Source organism: Acomys minous (genome assembly GCF_964271855.1).
Source record: "Acomys minous genome assembly, chromosome: 5".
Classification (NCBI taxonomy): Eukaryota; Metazoa; Chordata; class Mammalia; order Rodentia; family Muridae; genus Acomys; species Acomys minous.
In genome coordinates, this window is record NC_140494.1 from 14,179,598 (window position 1) to 14,201,508 (window position 21,911).

A 21,911-nucleotide genomic window follows, 5' to 3' on the forward strand; every position below is an offset into this window, starting at 1 on the left:
AGCCAAAGCAGGAATTCCAGGAGCACTTACCTGACACAGAAGTACAGAACCACGGGCCCAGACTTTTTGGGGAAGTCATGCTCCAGGACTCTTCGGTCTAGTTGCAGCCAATTCAAGTGTCCCCTGGAGAAAGGAGAGACAGCTGGTCAGGTTGTTGGACTGTGCAGGTGTTTGGAGGTGACGGTCTCCACAGAGCAGAACCCACCGGGTTGTAGGCATGCAGGGGATCTTGGATCCTTCCTAGTATTTCATTACTGGAGGAACACACAGGCCTGACCCAGGAGAAGAGTTGCTGAGAGAGGTGTTGTGTGGCAGGGACAGGACACAGAGCACGAAGTTAAGACAAGAGATGCTGCCTGCTTCCTATAGCCACAGCTCTCGTCCCCGACCTTGGGCTGTGTGCTTTTCCTATAGGACTCAGACACACTTTAATAACATGCTGACACATGCTATCAGCCCTCAAATCATCCTATAGAAGCAGTTGGGATGCCACACGAACCGCAGTTTTGTTTTTTGTTTTGAATGTAAACCTGCGTAGGATCAAGCCATTTTTCTATTTCTAGGCATTCTCCTCTGCTCTCCGTGAAAGAAAGCATTTGCCTACACAAGGCCTCTCATACACTGGCTCACAGACACAGACATTGTTATAAAAGCACAATAGAATGGCTCAAACTTGAAGGATGTCCTAATCCCCAAACGGAATACTATACAGCAATGAAGAGACTGCGCTGTTGCTGTAGGCAGTAATATGGATGAACCTGAAAATGACTCCAAAGTAAGCAAGTTCATCAAGAATGGTCCAGGAATATTGACTTATCTAGAAATCCCCATATACCAGAGAAAGAGTCAAGCAGGGGGTGTGTCTCTGGGAAACTACATTACGAACCAGGGGTTGCTGACTCTAGTAGAGCCTGGCTCTCTCTTTTTTTTATTAATATAAAATCACTTGCTACAATATGTTGTTTTTAGGTTGTTTCAATGTTTTTTTTGAGTATGTATGTGTGTGAGGTATATGTCTGAATATGTGTGTTAGAAAGTGTAGGAGTGCACATGTGTGCAGTGCAAATGTATGCTCCTGTGTGGTGTGTAGGCCAGAGGTTGAGGTCAGGTGTCTTCCTTGATCATGATCCTCTTTATATGTTGCAGCAGGGTCTCTCACTTGAACCAGAGCTCAGTCATTCACATTGTTTATCTAGTCAGCTTCCTTCAAGGATCCTGTCTCTGCCTCTCCAGTCCTAGGATCATCAATGACCCTTGATGACTGCCCAGCATTTACATGGGTCCTGGGGATCCGAACTCTGGTCTTGACATTTGCGCTCCCACAAACCATCTCTCCAGCCTCCTAGATTTGGCTTACAACATCTCCTATATTGTGTCTTGTTAACTACCTCATAAACACAAGTGCAGCTGTTTCTGCATCTCCCGTGGCTAACAAATTTTTGTTGTTGTTGTTAAGAAAACAATTGCATCAATTTTACAATATGCCCCAGAGATCCATATTCTCTGTGCACGTGTGTTTTCATGCATGTGTTTGAGCATGTGTACGTGTGTGGGTACACAAGCATCTGTGCACATGTGTTGAGGATGTTGAGGCTGGACGCCTTTCTTGAAGGCCTTCCACTTTATTGAGAGAGAATCTGGAGCTGAGCTCAGAGCTCACTGACTCCAGCTAGCCTAGTCAGGGAGCTTGACTCAGGGTTCGCCTGTCTTCTTCCTCCTAAGGCCATAAAGAAAGTAAGTCTCCATGCTTGCCCAGCTTTTTCTTGGGTTCTGGGGGAGTCCCAGTTCTCAAGCTTGTGCAGCAAGGACTTTATCCACAGAGCCATCTCCCTGACCCTGAGCCCCACTTTCTTATAGAGTCAGTGACGGTCACCAGGTACAGCCAATGCTCCTGCCCCAGGTGTGAGAGACTCAGGAGGAATTTATCCTGCACACCTTATCCAGGACCCAGGCCCCTCAATATCATTTGCACTGAGCAGGGTGTAGAGCTGGGGAGGGAAAAGACTCAAGTGCCTAACACCTTCCCAGGCAGCACCATTCTTTCTTTTTTTTTTTTAATCTATCTTAGCTACACACATATAAAGTCACACTCTGATACTTCTCTGGGCACTCGACATAAGGTGTTGCTGTTTGCTGTGATGTGTGACCGTGGCGTGCTGGTCTCAGAGGCTGTCAAGACCAGTAAATGTCAAGTTCCTGGAAGCAGCTATGACAGCCCATGCATGGCAGGCTGGAGCCATTGACTTTTGCTGTCCTGCTGTCTAGGAGTTAATGAGTGGGAACTCCAAGCCCAGTTCTAAGTAAATTATGTTCCCAGAGCTACTGCTACTGGTTCTTGCTCCCAAGATAAGAAATTGCCTTTGAACTTTGCTTGCTTTTTAAATGGAAGATAAACCTGTGGCTTCAACTAGACTCTTTGTGGATGCTTCAGCCAATGCTGTGCGTTCTATATAAGAAGGGTCGCACAGCAGTGAAGACTAGGGCATGCTTTATGAACCAGCATGCCTGGCCATGGGTCACAGGTGCGTTGCCAACAAGACATTCATTATTTAGCTAAATCTGATTTCTGAACCTGTACCAATCAAGCAATTCAATTAACTGTGATAAAATCCTTGCCACACAAACATGAGGACCAATTTTGACCCACAGCACTCACATAAGAAGGCAGGTACGTGGGCAGCTCGAGCTCAGAAGAGCTGGCCCTGGGGGCATGGGTGCAGGAGAACTGGCCTTGAGGGCCAGAAGAGCTGTCAGGTTGACCAACTCAGTTACCACCCAGGCCCAGATCCAGGGCTTTGAGTTGGTCCACCACAGCGTCTACCCCATCTACAGACTTCTGGAAAGGCCCATCCTACAGAACCAAAGCTGCAGGATCTCCATGACACAGGGCAACAAACAGATTATCTAAGAGGAGTCCTGGGGAGGATCCAATATTGATAGCATAGAGGCCTCGAACCAGACTAGTGACTCATTGCAACGAACATTCCCAAGTAAAGCTTTTTGGACGAAGAGGTATACTGTGGGACGGATTGTGACACACCATGGCTTCCATGTCAGGATTTTGTTTTACTTTGTTTTCTTTGGGGAGGGGATGTTGCAGGGAGGAGGGCAGATATGAAGGAACAGAAGGATGAGTGGGATTCGGGTGCATGATGGGAAATTCACAAAGAGTCAATAAAAAGTTTGAAAAAAAGGCAGATGTGATGGGGTGCTGTTGTACTCCCAGCTTTGGGGAGGCAGAGACAGCAGGATCCCTGGGCACTGCTGGGCATCCATCCTCGCCTAATTGTTGCACTCTAGGCCAGAGAGGCCTGCCTCAGGGGAGGGGACCGCTGTTCCTAAGATCGTCTCCTGCCTTACACACACATGTGCACACACATGTGTACACACACATGAAGAAAAAAAAAACTGTGATACAGGAAGATGAAAGAAATAATCCTTAACTGACTAATCTTTAGGTTCTCAAACTAGGACTGTGGCCTCAGGGTACTTGTGACCCATCTAAAATTTAAGCAAAACTTGTGTATGCAAATATTTGTGGAAGAGGAGGAATGTAAGCCCTTAACAAATTTCAAAGGGGCCCCTGATAAAATAACAGGGTGAGAGCCTCTCATTTTCTTAACTGGCATGTGAAAATACATTCTAACTGTACTTAGGCAGTAATGGCTAGCCTGTTTCCACCCCCTTTCAAATGTCTAAACACTTCTTAAAAGTACTTTTTAAAAACATGAATATTCAATTATACCATCTGATGAACAATTCATAAAATTGGGGACAGGAGACAGAAACTTAACTGCAATGACAATCACTGCTTCAACGTGTGGCTTGTTTGACTGCTTATTTTGGCGAAAGTTATTCGGTGTTTGGCTTTTGAGAGGCGGTCCTTTGTCTTCTCTCAGTCATTCACTTAAAAATATTAAAATCTGGAACTTAAGGTAGCACTGCGATTATTTAAAAAATAAAATGCAAAAAAAAAAAAAAAAGACTCTCTAAGTGGATGCCAGCTTTAGATAAATGAAAGTCTCGGTTATGGTGTCTGTCTGCTTAGGTTTCTCTTTGTGGTGCTGTATAAGCCCGTAGCCCTCAGCATGCTAGGAAAGCACTCAAGCTAACCCAATGCCCTTTGTGCCCTCATTCCCTCACCTATGTTCTCTACACCTACGGGAACACGAGAGCTGAACACGGGCGTTAATTCTCAACATGTTAGAAATGGTGCCTGGCAGGAGACAACTTCCTGAACAGAACACCAACAGCCCAGGCCTTAAGGTCAACAATTAATAAATGGGACCTCATGAGGCTGAGAAGCTTCTGTAAGGCAGGAGATGCTGTCAACAGAACAAAGAAACAGCCTTGGAAAAAGATCTTCACCAACTCTGCATCTGACAAAGGTCTAATATCCAAAATATATAATGAACTCAAGAAATTAAACACCACCAAACCAAATAATCCAATTGAGAAATGGGGCTCAGAACTAAACAGAGACTTCGCAACAGAGGAATATCAAATGGCTGAGAAACACTTAAAGAAATGTTCAACTTCATTAGTCATCAGAGAAATGCAAATCAAAACGACTCTGAGATTCCATCTTACACTCATCAGAATGGCTAAGATCAAAACTCAAGTAACACCACATGCTGGCGATGATGTGGAGAAAGAGGAACACTCCTTCATTGCTGTTGGGAATGCAAACTCGTACAACCACTTTGGAAATCTATCTGGCACTATCTCAGAAAACTGGGAATAGGGCTTCCTCAAGACCCAGCTATTTCACTCCTTGGAATATACCCAGAAAATGCTCCAGCACACAGCAGGGATGGGACATATGTTCAACCATGTTCATAGCAGCCTTATTCATAATAGCCAGAACATGGAAACAGCCTAAGTGTCCCTCAGTAGAAGAATGGATAAGGAAATTGTGGTACATTTACACTATGGAATACTACTCAGCTATTAAAAACAAGGAATTTCTGAAATTTGTGGACAAATGGATGGAACTAGAAATGATCATAATGAGTGAGTTAACCCAGAAGCAGAAAGACTCAAATGGTATACACTCACTTATATCTGGACACTAGCCTAAGGGGCATGTCCCATGAAAGCCTTCACTTACCAGGAAAGTGGGACAGAGGGGAGGACATCTTGTTGGGACTTTAGGCAAGAGAAGTATGGGAGAATGGGGAAATAGAAGGATCCAGAGGGTCCTAGAAACCTACAAGAAGAACATTATGACAGGCAGATCTAGGCCCAGGGGTCCTGCTCAAACCATGGCATCAGCCAAGGAATATTCATGCAGTAAACATGGAACCCCGACCCAGATCTAGCCAATGGTCAGAACATTGTCCACAGTTGAGCAGAGAGTGGGGACTGACTTTCACACAAACCCTGTGCCCCATATTTGACCACATCCCCTGGATGGGGAGGCCTGGTGGCACTCAGAGGAAGGATAACAGGCTACCAAGAAGAGACTTGATATTCTATGAGCATATACAAGGAGAGGAGGCCCCCCTCAGTCACAGTCATAGGGGAGGGGAGTAGGGGGAAAGAGGGAGGGAGGGAGGAATGAGAGGATACAAGGGATGGGATAACTATTGAGATGTAAAATGAATGAATTAATAAAATAAAAAAGAAAAGAAAAAAAAATGGTGCCTGGACGGTAGCCCCTCTACAGAGTCCCAGGCCCCTGGGATATGCCAGTGGGTATTGGTCTCTGATTGTCTAAGTTCAAATGGAATCAGTTGTTCTTAGATCTGGGTCAAAAGGACAGAAAGAAAGTGGTTCTGGCCGGGCAGTGGTGGTGCATGCCTTTAATCCCAGCACTTGGAAGGCAGAGGCAGGCAGATCTCTGTGAGTTTGAGACCAGACTGGTCTATAAAGTGAATCCAGGACAGACAAGGCTACACAGAGAAACCCTGTCTTGAAAAAAAGAACCAACCAACCAAACAATCAAACAACAAATAAAAAAAGAAAATGGTTCTGACATTCCTGGTCCTAGAACAGGGCTTTTAAACATGGCTAATACATCAGAACGAACTGGGGAAACTTTGAGGAAAAAAAAAAACAAACAAATCCAAACCAACCAACTAAACAAACAAAACCAACTCAATTTAAAGTCCTGGGTCCTTCTAATATGTCACCAAGGTAGAAAGGAACTCTGGCTCTAGCCACGTGTCAGTAAGTATTCTAAGGGACTGGAGAGATGGCTCAGTGGTTAAGAGTGTGTGCTGCTATTGCAGAGGGCCCAGGTTTGTTTTTCCAGCACGCACGTGGGGGTCTATAACTATCTGTAACCCCAGTTCTTCTTAATGCTGCAACCCTTTAATACAATTTCTCACGTTATGTTGGCCCCTGAGCCATAAAATTTTTTCGTTGCTACTTTATAACTAGAATTTGCTACTGTTAGGAATTGTAATATAAATATCTGACATAAAGGATATCAGATATGTAACCCCAAAGGATCGGGACCCACAGCTTGAGAGTCATTGTTCCCTGATGCTCTCTTCTGACCTCTGGATACTGCGTGCATGTGCTGCACATATAGAATGCAAGTAAACACACACACACACACACACACACACACACACACACACACAGAGAGAGAGAGAGAGAGAGAGAGAGAGAGAGAGAGAGAGAGAGAGAGATATCTAATTTTTAAAGCTCTATTTAAAGATCAAATTCCTCCCAGGGCCTCCGCTTCCAAATATCTCAAAGCTGCCCAGGCCACTTCATTTGCCCAGTTCATCACAACTGGGAACACTGAAAGACGGATACCACCTGTTATTCTCTTTATTTGGGCAGAGTTAGTGCAAATCAAAAGTGACTAAGGGCAATTGAATTCTAGAGCAGGGAAAGAATGTCACAGGAAACCTGGTGATACTTGAGTAGCGCCTATGGCTTAGTTCATCCAGCAGCAGCATTGCATCATAGCTTTGCTATGTACGTACAGGGTTTGCAGGATGCTGACGGGAAGTGGGGGTGGGGGGGGGAGCTGGGAGGAAGGTGAAGGGAGCCTGTGCAGTCTTTGTAACTCTTCTATAACTGTTTCCAAATAAAAATCTTCGCAACAGAGAAGGAAGAGCCTGAACCGACACTACAAAGACTGGCTACCAACAATGTTTGGTATTTTTGGGCAAAGTTTTCACCGTGGGATAATAAATATCAACTATGGGGGGAGGGCAAAGGCTAGGGAAACACCCAATTTCCTGTCTGTCTGTCTGTGTTTATTTATTTGTTTGTATTTTTATTCATTTATTTTTCCCAGAGTTCCACTTAGACCCCAACAAAATGTCATCAAGAGAATTAACGCTGCAAGGGTGGCAGACAACCGATAACCTAAGAATTCTAATGGACACCCTTCCTGCCCTGGGGAAGGCCAGTGTTGACCCTTGAACTTGTGCCTGAGGGTGTGACCTGCTCTGGGTTGGTGATTCCTAGGTCCAGAAGCACTAAACAGCTTTTCCTCTGCCTCTCCACGCCATGTAACACTCCACACCATGTGACACCCCACACTTACAGAGCCGCTTTGCATGTCTGAATCTTGCTGGACTTGAATCGAGAATGGGCAGATTCATGTATTCTACCACAAGCTGCCACAGACCAATACCAGCATGACTGCTGTGGTGTGATAAACAGAAGACAGCAGATACACACTCACATGTACACCAACAACACTTTGGGGGCACACACACCCAATGTGAACACAGTTATTAAAATGTTTCATGATGAGATGAGGACAGGGCTCAGTGGTTATGATAATTTCCTGTCATGCATAAAGCCATGGGTTGGATTACCAGCAGTGTGTGCATGTGTGTGCGTGTGCATGCTTGTGCACGCGCACTCACACCTACCCACCCACCCACACAGCAGGAGGATATCAGGTTAGTGTTACTTGGCATGTAGACGCAGAGGAAAAGCTGGGCTCATAACTTCTAAGCATAGGAATCGCCAAACCAGAGCACCTCCAGGCACAAGCCCAAGGGGCAGCCTTTGTTCTTCTCTTTCTTAGAAGGGAAAGGAGAAATGTTCCGATTACCAAAGAAGCCCAGAGGTATATGTAGGCCCAGGTGTTATCAGGCCATGAAGGACTGTTCCCTAAGTCACCCTTGCCTTTGTCCAGTTGGTCTGTCTCCTGTGCTAGCCTCTTAGAGGCTTGCCTTTCTCTGGGACTGACACCGGCCTTTTCTCCCCTAGTGCACCAGGCACTCCTGCCACGTCTCGTTCAGGGACCAACAGGTGGTTCCAACTCTTTTTCATGGGTCCTTTCTGGTGGCGTGCCACTGGTGCTATGGTTGGAGATACCCTCACGCTCAGATCTGGGAACAAGTGTTTCAGGGCCTGTGCACTCTCGAGACCAGCCAGAAGGATGGCTGTGAGTCCCTGCTGTGGGGAGTGTGATGCTTCTCTCGAGAGTGGCCTTTACACACGTGCACATACGAATGAATGCACACACCCAGGTAGGCTCTCAGGCCATCAGAGAATCAAAACACTGGGTTCCCAGCTACATAAGCCTATAGGATGGTCCATTAGATGCTGGGATGTAGACCTCCTGTCTTTGATGTGTGGTTTTTGTGCCCTCCTCTCCCCTCGGGGAAAGATTGACTTTATAGCTTAGCATCCTTCCAACCCATCCCTCTTGGCTCTCAGGGCCGTGGGCTGTGATCACCGGCACTCACACTTCTTCCTCTCTGGCCTGAGATAACATGCCCCTTCTCTCACTCGTGTTGACTCTGAAGGGAAGTCTAATTGGGACCACCCAGGGTTCATGGACTCTTGGAACTGAGTGACCTTACTTGGGAAATGGGAACAATGGGGCTGTGATTAATTGAGGTTATGGTTTCCTTCTAATCAGCAAGCAGCAACAGCATGGAGAGTAATTAGGGGGCTTGTGGGGGTTCACAGCAGATAGGGTAGAGGACATTTGTGTTTGTGAGAGTGAGTCTTTCTAGGAGTGCAAGAGTTTGAAGCATTTCTTATTTAGTACCCCCATTACACACTTTTCTGCCTCCACCTCTCTTGGCGTCTCTACATGGGACTTCCCTCTAGATCAGAGAGGACCAGCCTGCCTGCTTTGCACCTCGAACCTTTTGTGAGGAAGAGGAAGCTTTGCACTTTTCACTGCTTCTGTCCACACCACTGCCCCGAATACCACCTGTATGTGTGGTGCGTGTGTGTGCATGCAGGTGTGCATATGTGTGTGTCCATAAAGGAGTGCACGCAGGTGTGCGTGTGTGTGCATGTGGGAGGTCAGAAGATAACCTTGGGTTTTGTTATTCAATCACTGTTCACTTTTTTCTTTCTTTTAGAAGTAAAACAAGTTAAATTTTTATTTAAGTATGCCAGTTTCTGCCAATGTGTTCATATGCTTTTATCCTGGAGAGGCAAATAGTTACTGGTAATTGGCACAGCTATCTGGTCAAGAGTTATACAGTAGATCCTATTTGCTGAGTCATGATTTGGGTTGTTAGGTTTGTTTGTTTGTTTGTTTGGTTGGTTGTTTTAATTGTTGCTTCTTTGTTTTGTCTTAGTTTTAGTTTTTGAGATGGGGTCTCTCCAGGGAGCACTGGCTGTCTTGAAACTCACAGAGATCTGCCCGCCTCTTGCCTTCCCAGTGTGCCAGTATACCTAGCAAGAAAGACATGACAAAAAGAATATTTTTGTTGCCGTTTCAAATGTTTGTATGCTTTTATTGCCAACTGAAAAATGTCTACCTGTAAACTATTCACACCTGCAATTTCTGTCACGGGTAGGCAAGCCTACCCGTGACAGAAATTCCTTTTGGTGGGTGTGGAAACAGACTACCCTCAGGTGGCCACGCTGTCACCTGACCTGTAAAAACTGCAAGAAATTGTGAAGGACCACTAGGCCTTTCCAAAGTGTTAGCTGGAGGCTCCTGTCCACTCCTAAACAAAGAAGACCTCTCCCGTCTCTCTGAGGGCATGGCTGAGTCTCGTTTGCTGTTTGCATAACACCTCCACCTTCTCCATGCCGGGGGTTACAAATGCGGTCCACCCAAGCTAGCTTTTAGTTTTTAGCCTGAGTTCTGGGGATTGAAGTTAGGTCCTCATCCATGCCTGTGGCCATCTTGCCAACTCACAGAGCCCCATGCCCAACCACAGCCGTATACAGGTACTTAAGGTCACTCTCCTATTAAGCGGCACAGAAGATGCCTATTTTTGCTTCAGAATCCATCCTGCCTCTGAGGTCCCACCTCACTCCTTCCCAGACAATAACCTCACCCTGACTTATGAGTACTGTAGGAAAGCGTGTTTATAATTCTAAAGACGTGGAGGGGTGTGAGGACATGGATATACACAGAGAGATTTAGTTTGCTTGAAGTAAATTATTGTTTTTTGTTATGATTTGCTTCCTAGTGAGGAGCACAGGCAGACAGGGAATGTGAGGGCAGGCTCTCTGAGCCGGCTATTTCTTGTTCCCAGGAAACACTGAGAGGAGAAATTGTGGGAAGACAGGGGGGCAGGTGTCTAGACATATCCACCAGGGGGAAAGGGGAGGACCTAGGAACCCTATAAATACCTAAGCTGGCATCTGTTTAATGGACTTCCAGCTTTAGGCATCTCCCGCCCTGAATGTATACAGCGGTTTTGTTCCCTTTCTCTGTGGCTTTGCTTTCTGTTTTTCCTGGCCCCACTCATTTCAGTTCTTTACACCGAGGAACTATTGGCAATCCCTTAGACTGTTGCCGCTGTTACAATGGATCCAAGGGCTGCACATGTCTCAGAACGTGCGTCGCCACCCAATTGCATCCCCTTAGCTAAGAATTTGGGCTGATGTCACTGGACTCTTTTGGTAACAATATAGAAAGAGACCAACATAGCTCAATGAACCTATTCTTCCTTGTATTAGAAAACATGATGGTGCAGAAACAACCTGGAAGGCTGCTGAAAGCAAACATGCTTTTACATCAGATGGGTTTTACGAACTTTGATTTTGTCTTCTATTTCAGCGTAGAATGTGAAACCGCCCAGATATCATCTTTCACCCTGAATTTATCCTCAAGTCTGCTTCCTGTTATTGTTACTCCAACACTGGAGAGAAACATTTACTTTCCAGAAGTTTTCATTTAACCTTAATGAAAACCAAACCCACACAGATCTACTTTAAAAAAAAAAAATAAACATTTTGGTCTGAACACAAATCTGCTTGATTATAAGAACATTGACCTAATAATTTCATAATATTAGCATCTGTCTAATTATATCCTTTGGCTGCTCCAGGCATGATCACCGGCTTTTGAAATTCAGATGGTGAACTCAGACTGACCCTCCAGCCCCCACGGGACCCAAGTGGCCTGCAGCTGATTTCGCTGTGTACAGCTGAGAGACGGGCGATTTCACATCCTGCTCTTTTGTTTGGGGTCTGTGGGCTGTGGGCAGCACTTACGTCTCATCTGTGAAGGCTATTCCAAAGTATTCCTTCTCCTTCAGGTTGAAATGAGATGCCACGAGGTCAAGAAGCTCCTTGGCTAAAAGCTTGGGCTGGAAGAAGAAGACAAAGGGAAAAGGCTCAGTCACGAGAGACTTTCACTGAATCTTGCCAACACCTCGGGTGTCTACAGTGTTCTCAGCTTGATGTCGGAAAACTCAAGCACACTACACAAACACAAGTCCAAAGAGGGGCTTGGATGATGTGGTTCAGCTGGTAGAGTTCTTGGCTGGCGCGCACAAAGCCCTGTGTTTAGTTATTGGCGCAGCACAAAACTAGTTGTCACGCTGCATGCCTATAATCCCACAGGAAGTGTGGCCGGAGGATCTGTAGTTCAAGATCATCTTCTGCTATGTAGCCAGTTTGAGGCTGGCCTGGGCCATATGAGACACAGAAAGAGGTGGGCAAAGGGGAGGGAGGGAGGAGAGGAGGGAAAGGGTGAAACCGAGAAAGAAAGATAGAAAGAAACAGACCACTAGGATACTGCTGTATAAAAACAGCCAAGTCAAGGGTCCCAGGTAACAGACAGAGGCTCTGTAAGGTTGATACGGCCAGTTCTGCCAACAAATGACACTTTTGCTCTTTAGGGAGGCTGTTCAGCCTGGTGACTTTCCTTCCCACCTTACGCTGCACCGGCAGGAAGATGTCTGTTTTTAATTGATCTGTTTTGGCAAACACAGGCAGATCCTCCTATTCTTAGGAAAAGTTTACTTTCTGATAAACCCATTGTAATCTGATATGTATATCAGAGTTTAGCAACACAGTATTCCAGGTGTGCACTCCAGGGCACCAGGAATGCAACCCAAGACAAAACTGTACGCTTTCTTAACACCTTGAGGCTTATTTTTGTAACTAAGTTGCAAGTTTCTAGAGCATGGCCTCAGTGGAAGACAACCATGCCTCACTGCGCTGAGAGGCTGAGTACACTTCCGCCTGGGCATCACAGGGATAACTGGGGGTTCTGGCTCTCCGCATCCTTAGAGGAGAGTGTAGCACACAGCCTGATCCAGACGCAGAACTTAAAGTACAATTTTTACTGGATGAAGACTGCATTTGTACCATTGTCAAATCCAACATCTCTGCACCGAATTGCAGTGAGTGGGGAACTGTGTGTATTTTTTGTGTGATAGGCAGTGTCCTAATCACTTTTTATACACTACCCCCATAGCGCTATGATATTGTCCATTCTGCAGGGCAGACACAGGCCCAGAGATTGGGCAGCTGTTTCTGCCTCCTCCTGCCTCAATGACCATCAGCTCAGCAGTGAAAACCACTTAGATCCGCATGAATTTGAAGTGATGATGTCACTTCCTCCTCTGGAAATCAGAGGTGGATGGGAATCCCCACCTTGATGAGCCAACGGCACCTCACAGCCTCCACTTCCATTCCCACCACCCTAAACAACCCGAGGCAATAGGAAACCTATGCTACATGAATGAACACTGAAGACACGCTAACTGAAAGAAGCCATATTGAAAAAAAGATGAATGCTATTGTCATTTCACTTGCTTAAGTAGCCAAGATCATGTGCTTTCATAGGGGTTGCCAGGGACTGAAGAGGATGATGAGTTAATGATGGAAGGTTACAGAATTTCTGCTTCAAATTTGGACAAAACTTTGGAAACAGTGGTGCCTCTTTGATAACACTGTGTATGTAATTAATGCCCCCCCTGAATTGAATATATACAAAATGGTTAACATGGTACATTTTATGTTATGTGTATTTATCCCGGTTTTAGAAAGAAACAAATAAAAGCTCTAGCTTGCCTCAAAATGGTACTTGTCCTTTGCCTGGGCAGCCCATAGTATTTCCTGGGTAAGAGGTCAAGCATCACATGTCCTGAAGGACCTGCCTCTAGCACACTGACGTTACAGATTTATACATCATCACTGTGCACTTGGCTAATGAGAATTTCTCTCTGGCCATGCTGGTAGGGATGTCAGTGAACTAAAGGTGGGCTTCCTCTCAGCCTGTAATTAACTTTATTCTCTCACTAGCTTCTCTCCTCCTTTAACGCAAATGTTTTTTCTGCCTTCCTTGTAAGGTTGAATCCCTCCTCATACCTTGATAACAAATTTCCTTGCCAATGTCCCCCTTGGCATGCTTGGCACATTGGAGCCACCACAGGGCTAAGAACTCCACTTTCCAAAACTAGGCTTGGACACCTGCATGGCGACCATGTGCTGGCGATGGGGTGGGGTGGAACAGTGGGCCTTTGTTGCTCTGAATTCACCACCCAGACTCATGTGTGGTTATGAGAGTGTTGGCTCCCATGGGACCCATGGACATATTCACTGTACTTAGTTTAAAATACCCATATAATTCCAGCACATTCCTGCTTCTTCTGGGTGATGTGAGCGACCACCATGATCAAAACAGCACTTGGAGCTGGAAAGATGGCTTTGTTGGTAAAGTGCTTGCCATGCAAGCATGAGAGCCCACATTCTCATGGGATTCCTGGCACCCATGTAAAAGGCTGGGCATGGCAGCTAGGACCTCCAACTGCAGTGCTGGGAGGTGGACACACCCCGGCCTTGCCTTCTTAAGCCAGATCAGCCACATTGGGGGCTCCAGACTCAGCGAGAGACTCTATGGCTAATTTTATGGTGGGGAGCACATGAAAAAGACAAACAGCACCAGCCTCTGGCCTCTGCATGTATGCGCATGCACATGCATGTGCATCCCAACGTTCATGTGTCTGCATGTGCAACACACACACACACACACACACACACACACACAGAGCACATCTGTAAGGAGCTCTAGGCACTGTCACATCGCCAGGGTCCTTCTGGAAATGCTACTAATGTTTACAGGACCCACTTTGGACCTGACAGGCACTACCGCAGAAGGATGACCTCAAACAAATGATAAAACCTCTGTCCTCTGTCTTCTCACCTGTCAAATGATGAGCTGGATTCAATGGCATGAAAGATTCTAAAATATTCTTCTTTATGCTATTAGCAAATCAAACTGCTTCTGCTCCTATAAGCTACTTAGCCCACCTGAAGGTTGTGTATGCTCATTCAAAAAACTCTGACAAGATATCTATTAACATATCATATTTTTAAAATACAGTCTGGGGCAAGTTGCTTAACCATACTGCCCCTTAGTTTCCTCTTCTGCAAGATGCTGACCATGACTCTACCCATGTCACAAGGCTGTCATGAGGACTAATTGAGGGATAACTTACAGAACACGCATGTGAGGCATAAAGGGAGCATTACAAACATCCATTATTATTTCAGTTATTCATTGCTGTACATATAACATGTGTACACTATACATATATATTTACATATGAATGTATATAGAAAACCCAGGCCGAAATGCTAGCTTGATAGTTAAGACCACACTTTGAGAGTAATCCCAGTTTTCCTCACTTTTGCCCCATTCCCTACCCAATGTCCATATTTTCAAGGAAGTCCTTTCTGTAAAAATTTCCATACGTGTCTCATTCTCCCAAAGCCTGGTTGCTTTTCTATGTGGGAGGTTATATGTGACATATTGCACTGTACCCTGTAATGTGCTAAACAGTGGCCCCTACAAGGCAAGTTCACATGCTTTCAACTGAAAACATCACTTTACATTGCAAGAGAGATAATTAAGGTGCTGTTGGGGGGTGGGGATGAATGTGGGAGCATGTGTGTCCATGTGAGAACGTGTGTGTGCGTATGAGAGCATGTGTGTGCATGTGAGAATGTGTGTATGCATGTGAGAGCATGTGTGTGCATGTGAGAGCATGTGTGTGCATGTGAGAACGTGTGTATGCATGTGAGAGCATGTGTGTGCACATGTCTGTAGAGGACAGAGGTCCACAGCAAGTGCTTAGATAAGTCACTCTCCATCTTAGTGTTTTTTGAAATATTTATTTATTTTATGTATATATGTGCATGCCTGCCTGTTTGCATGTGTACCATGAGCATACAGTGCCATGGAAGCCGGAAGAATGCACAGATCCTGCTAGAACTGGAGTTCCAGGCAGTTGTGAGCCACCTGAGAAGTCAACCAGGGTCCTCTGCAGCAAGTGGCCTTAGCCACTGTGCCACCTTTCCAGCCACTTCCGTTCTCTGGGGTTCTCTCACTGAACCCGGAGCTTACTGATTGGCTCTACTAGCTGGCCAGTGAACTCTGGAGATCTGTCTGCCTCCACCCTCTCCCCGAGGAGAAATGGAAATAACAGGCAGAAGCTACCGATGTTGGCTTTTACATGGGCTGCTGCTGATCTGAACTCGGGTCTTCACGCTTGTACGGCAAGCATCTTCTCCAGCGAGAATCATCTCTCCAGACTTACAGTTAAGGTTCTTGAAAGAGAGACAGGCTAGAATACCATTACACATCTCCTTGTAAGACAGACTTAGCACACGTACAGAGACAGCAAGGCGTGAAGAGAAGACTAGACAGAGGCACAGAGGTCATGCAATGCTGGCAGCTACCACAAGGTAGAAGGGGCTACAACCACTGCTCCCACCTCTGGAATTTTAAGAGACAAGGTTCTGTCACTTTCAAACCCTGCCCCCCAATCTGTTGTTATTTGTTTTGGCAGCCGCAGGAAGCAACTCTGTTATGTACCACTGACCCTGGAATAGGTGAGTGTAGGAAGTTCAGGGTCTGCTGGCTGTGTGCTCTGGGAACGATCTGGGACAGAGCCCCTTGGAAACTGGTTCTGATGACTCACTGTGCCTAAGGCTGGTGAGCCAACCATAGATAACTTGTCAGCAGCAAACTTAGCCAATGGACTCTTCCTCCAAAGCCACTTTTCCCATGGGGCACCATTTAAAAAGAAAGAACAAAGGAATTGCCACTTCTGAGTTAATTACATTGAAATATAAATAATATAAAATAAAATATAAAATAAAACGTCAAATAGCCATCGTGGCTTTGCCCTGTACTTTAGGAGAAATCAGGCTGGTGTCTGAAGATGAAGCCAGTCATTCTCTGTCTAGGGTTTTTATTTATTTTTATTTATTTATGTCTTTTTGAGACAGGGCGCTCATTTTGTAGTTCCCAGAATGACACCAAACTTGGAATCCCCCCACCTCAGCCTTCCCAAACTCTGGTGTGACTGCAGTTTAGAAGCCAGTTGGAAGAGGAACACTGGAAACCCTTTCCCAATAGAGCTTCATCCAATTAGCAGAATGTGCACAAAATGCAATGGGAGGGAGGGGTAGGTGCCATGTAAATATCCTGTAAAAACTAGAGGTCCCCAGGCCATGGTTCTGGCTCCTTCCTTATCCCATAGGCTCCTCCCATTCTTGGGTGTATTTTTTTTCTTTCTTAATAAGCTGTCTTTCTATTTCTAGCCATACATGCTGGTGCAATCCTTTGGGCTGGAACATAATAACCTGGAAGCAACCCCCCTCCCCCAACACAGACCTGCGGCCTCACACTAAGCATGTCTTTCCTATTCCTTTCACACACTGGCCTTCAGCCCGAGCATGCTTCCCCGCTTCGCCTGACACTGGACTTTCTCTCTAATCTCCATGTCTGATTTAAAAGGCATGGCTGCCCCACCCGCCTCTCCCATATTCCTGGCAGCTCCTGAGATTTTTTTTTTTTCAGCATACCCATCCTGTTGTTTTTCTCTCAAATTTCAATAAAATCCTACCTGAACTTCCTCTGGAGTCTGTTTTGAAATCTTTGTTTGTTTTTTATAGTTTTTTTTTTTGTTTTTTGTTTTTTTTTTTTGGTGTTTGGTTTTTTTGAGACAGGGTTTCTCTGTGTAACAGCCCTGGCTGTCCTGGAGCTCAGCCCTGTAGACCAGGAGTGGCCTGGAGTTCACAGAGATCCACTTGGCTCTGCCTCCTGAGTGCTGGGATTAAAGGCATGTGCCACCACTGCCCGGCCTTTGAAAATCTTTTATTAATAAGATTAAGAATGCCCCCAAAAAGAGATTCGGGGTCTCCCCAGAAACATTAATATTGTAGGTATATGCCAACATGTCTAATTGCCAGGGGTAGTCTTGTCTTGTTACTGCAAGGTAACAACACTGTCCACTGAGCTGACGGGGACTTGCCCACCCTCGTGACACAGCAGCAGGCACTGTGCCCAGCTTTGCCTGCAAACCTGCCCACACACTCTGCCTGCCAAGGAACTGGGGATCCCAAGACTTAATGGATGGGTGATTCCTACTCTTCAGGAGCGGCCACAGCAGTGAGATGGCAGCAAAGGTCATTTCCTGGGGGTGGGTAGAAATGATGGCGTACTAGCCCATTCTTTCTGGCCAGGGAGGCCTGGGACTCACTCCCTGAGAAGCCTGGTTGGAAGAGACCTTTGAGTGGCTGACTGAACAAAGGCTTCTCCTTGTACCCCTGCCCCCTCCTCACTCACCCCTGTGAGTGCTCATTGGCTGCTCTGATTCCTGGGGACGGGTCTGGGTAGTATATGAGGTCATCCTGTGTGGATTTTGTACAGCAGCTTCTGGCAGTGGCTGCCCCTCCCCTGCTACCCTAGGGGCTATGATGATTAGGCTCTCCAAGGGAGCTCCGTATGCTGTAGCTGGGTCACACGGAAGCCATGTGCTTTATGCAGGCTGTGATAATAAGAACAATAGGGTTTAGCCCCTTTTTCAATAGGTAGGAAAGATCTTCCTTCATGGAGAAGAGCCACACACACATACACACACACTCACAAACCCTCTTCTTCACACACACACACACACACACACACACACACACACACACACACACACACACACACCCTGACGTTCAGGGGGAAATCCATCTCAGGCCTCATATTTGTAGGCAAGCACTTTACAAATTGAGGTATTTCCCTAGTCCATTTAATAAAGGTTTTTATTGGCAGAGTGAGACAGATGAAAGGATGGGGTGCTTAGTGTCAGCTCAACCCAGCATGGAAGCAGACCACAGGCATAGATGGTTGCACAAACACTCTACAGAGGCAGAGAGATGCTAGGCAGTGGTTCTCTCCTGCCCCCCACCCCCAAACAAAACAGCTAGATAGGGCCAGATGCAGTGATGTAAGAATTTCTGGGGGCTACCAAGATGGCTCAGTGGGTTAAGATACTTGCTAATAAACCTGATGGCCTGAGTTTGATCACCGGGATTCATGTAATGGAAGGAGAAAACACAAAACTCCCATGAGGTGTCATCTGATGCCCACATGCATGCTGTGGCCAATGCTCCACTTACAATAAACAAGTCAATGAACGGATGTTGTTGGATTTTAGTCAGATCACACACACTGCATGCCCAGGAAAGGATGTGCTGGGTCTCTTTTCCTAACCCTGTGGCAGAATGCAGACCCTCCCCCGAAACTTCTCCGCAAGCCAACTACATCCTTTCAACATCATCTCTCTCTGCAAATCTTCTAAGAGACTCACCTTGGGGATGAAGTCTCTCTGGGAACCTTTTATAGCTTCTCAGCTGCTCCCCCCTCCCTTCTTCCCCTCCCCTTTGCCTTTTATATTTTCTTCCCTTGATGTCTTCCTTTTATTTCCATAGAGTTTCATCCATGCTGTTCTCAAACACAGCCTGGCCTGAGTGGGGCATCAGGAAAGTCGGGGCCTGAGGAGCTTGGGAGGGAGTCTTTCTTACTCATGGACTTGAATGATGCCCAGTGAAGGCTTTGACAGGCAGACGTAATAATCGCTCATCTATAAATGCAAAAAGCTTCCCTGAGTGACTGGGGAGCCTGTTTTATGCAGGATCCCCTCAGGGACCCTGGAAGGCAGGCAGGTGTTCATTAGGGCATCCCTCTTGGCCTCGTATTCACACGGCTACCCGCCCCCCCTCCCCAGACTCCAGCCCGCCCGGGGTGATGTCACAGGACTGTTAATGAACAATAAATACGGAGGCTGCTCCACAGCCCTCAGCTTGCCTATGTCAGAAAGGGCTCTAGAGTTTATGCAGATGCTGGATTCAAGTTTAATCCCGGGATTCCAAACTTCATCTCCTGTCACTATCTCATCTACTGTTCCCATATTTCTTTTTTAAAAAGATGCCTGGGGTGGGGATGCGGGGGGTGGGGGCAGGAGAGATAGCTTACTGCTTTTGTAGAAGACCTGGATTTGATTCTCAGCGTGCATATGAGGTGACTCTCAACTGCCTGTGACTCCAATTCCAGGGTTATCTGGCATTCCCTGGCCTCTGTGGGAACTGCAATAAACTCATGCAGGTATACACACAAATAATAAATACATAGGGCTTTGTTGTTGTTGTTGTTGTTGTTGTTGTTGTTGTTTGGATTTAGGAAATGGCTCCATTGGTAAGATGCTGGTTAGGTAAATATGAAAACCTGAGTTTGGGTGAGTTAGGACCTGCACAAAATGGCTTGATGGTGTATATCTGTGATCCCAGTACTGGGAATCAGGAGACAAAAGGATCTGTGGCACTTACACATGTGCCCATAGACCTGCATACACCAGGTGCACACACGTGTGCACACACACACCACATACATACACATACATGTGCATGTGCGTGCACTGCTCTGCATATTTGATGCTGCCCTTATCTTGTGCTAGAGGAAACATAGATGACCTCTTTGGGTGTAAACAATCCTTACTGGGAGATGAAGTTAAGTTCTTTAAGACCAAAGGACACATTAGAGCATTGTTGCCCTTCTCCTGGACCAGTAGGCACCAGGACTCATTCAAACTGGAAGTCCTTGTGATGCTGCTGCACACTGAATGACAGCCGAACAGGCACCGGAAGCTGCTTTTGCAGAAACGGACTCGCTCCATATTTGGCACAAACCTGGAATCTTTCTCTTCAGTTTGCACGTCTCCTTTACTTTGGGCCACCTGTACTGCTCTGCACCATAGGCTTGTTAGCCCTGGGGGTAGGTCCCTAACCTATCTGTTTCCCACCGAGGCTGATAACACACAATCCAGAGTAGCAGAGGCATCTTATTGTCAGATTTTTAGAAAGTTCTGTGATGGCTCGCTACTAGGCACCCAAAGATCTCCAATCTGTGCAAAACCTGCAGTCACCTTAGATTCTAGGAATAGGCAGGCCTCTTGGGAGAGAGCTGCACACATACCTGTTCACAGTGACAAGGCTGTACCTTGGAGCACAAGCATACAACTCCTGAGTATCAGGATGAGGCCGCCTTATGGGACCAGAACCAAGGTCACGATGAACAGAACCATCTCTGGACCAGGACTGCTACATGGTGCATTCCTTTCACCCCTGCCCCATTTCCTCCTCTGTTTAAACCTAAAGCTCATGTCAGTACCCCAAAGATAGATTTAGGGTCACTGGTCCCTTTTTTCTGTTCCTCTCTCGATTCTTACACGAGAGATATTTATTGATTAAACCCTCTTTCTCTGCTTTTCACCACCCATTAATCTCTTTCATTGGTATATTCGGCCAGAAAGCCACACCTCGTCTCTTGGGGCTGTCCAAGCTGGGGCTTTTACCCTGCAGCTCTGATAATTATTCCATTTGCTTTATTCCCGGAGAACTGCGGAAGAGGGCATTGTCCCAGGATCAGGGAACAGCCACCGGAACTGGAGTCTTGAAATGGCTCTCCATGGCGTATGTGGAGGTCATGAAGTCTCTCCCAAGGTCAAGGTCTTTGTATGATCACACTTAACAGTAGCTAGGAGTGTCCAGAGTCAGGGGCTGTTAGATGGTGTGTATGGCAAAGGGGCGGAGCCGGATCATCTTGTACTACATGCCTAGTAATGAGCAGAAGGGTCTCTGTGCACCTGGTGTCCTTGGCCTAGAATATGGCTAGTGTTCAGAGAACGTGGCTTCATTGCCACCATTTTGAGAAGAGACACTTGCATTGCGGTACCCTGCTGTTGAGAAGGAGAAGTTTGGAAGGGGTTAAATATAAAACAGGAGTGAGTCCTCCTTAAAACAGAATCACCCCTTTTACTAAACATGGGCTATGTGCAATCCAGCCCATGGTGCTCTGAAACCCAATTGTGAAGTCTACGCTGATCAGCCACTAAACGTTAGGACAGTGCTTTCCACCTGTAAGGTTTTAGTGACCATTCAATAAATGATCACTTAAAATGTTTCTGCTATGCAGCAAGTGCTCAGTAAAAATGGTCATTTTTCTTCTTCAACCAGAGACTGAATCCTCGTAGGAATCAACCAGCCCCTTTCTGCTCTGACAAGGAACTTATCTATTGTAATCTAAGTCCTCTTTTTCATGAACTGCCATCCCCGGTCTTGGAAATCGTGAATAAATCATCCTGACAGTAAGGAGAACAGAAAGCAGACAACTTCCCTCGGACCTGAACTTCCTCTTGTAGCCTGGCCCTAAATAGCACCCCTCGCCTGTTGTTATTATTATTATCTGCAGAATACCTGCCCCATCCACTGCTGGCAGCACCTTACCACGCTTGTCCCTGTGTACGGCTTCTGCTGAGTTATAATTATACTCATAGGCTAGAAAGAGAGGAGAGGGAGAGGGGAAGAGGAAGGAGAAGGGAGAAGGGAGAGAGGAGAAGAGGGAGGGAAGACAAGAGAGAGAGAGAGAGAGAGAGAGAGAGAGA

The 21,911-nt window shown here is 46.2% G+C and overlaps 1 protein-coding gene across 10 annotated transcripts in view; it reads right to left on the minus strand.

Annotated features, from left to right (window-relative positions):
* FRMD4A (FERM domain containing 4A) overlaps nt 1–21,911 on the minus strand; it is a 586,135-nt gene that overhangs the window by 129,833 nt on the left and 434,391 nt on the right. For all 10 annotated transcript variants that reach the window (XM_084781779.1, XM_084781777.1, XM_084781778.1 and 7 more), the window contains 2 exons: nt 11,398–11,492; nt 31–123 (listed from right to left, as the gene is read on the minus strand). In XM_084781779.1, coding sequence (XP_084637905.1) covers nt 31–123; nt 11,398–11,492 — 188 coding nt within the window. The remainder of the gene's footprint in view (nt 1–30; nt 124–11,397; nt 11,493–21,911) is intronic.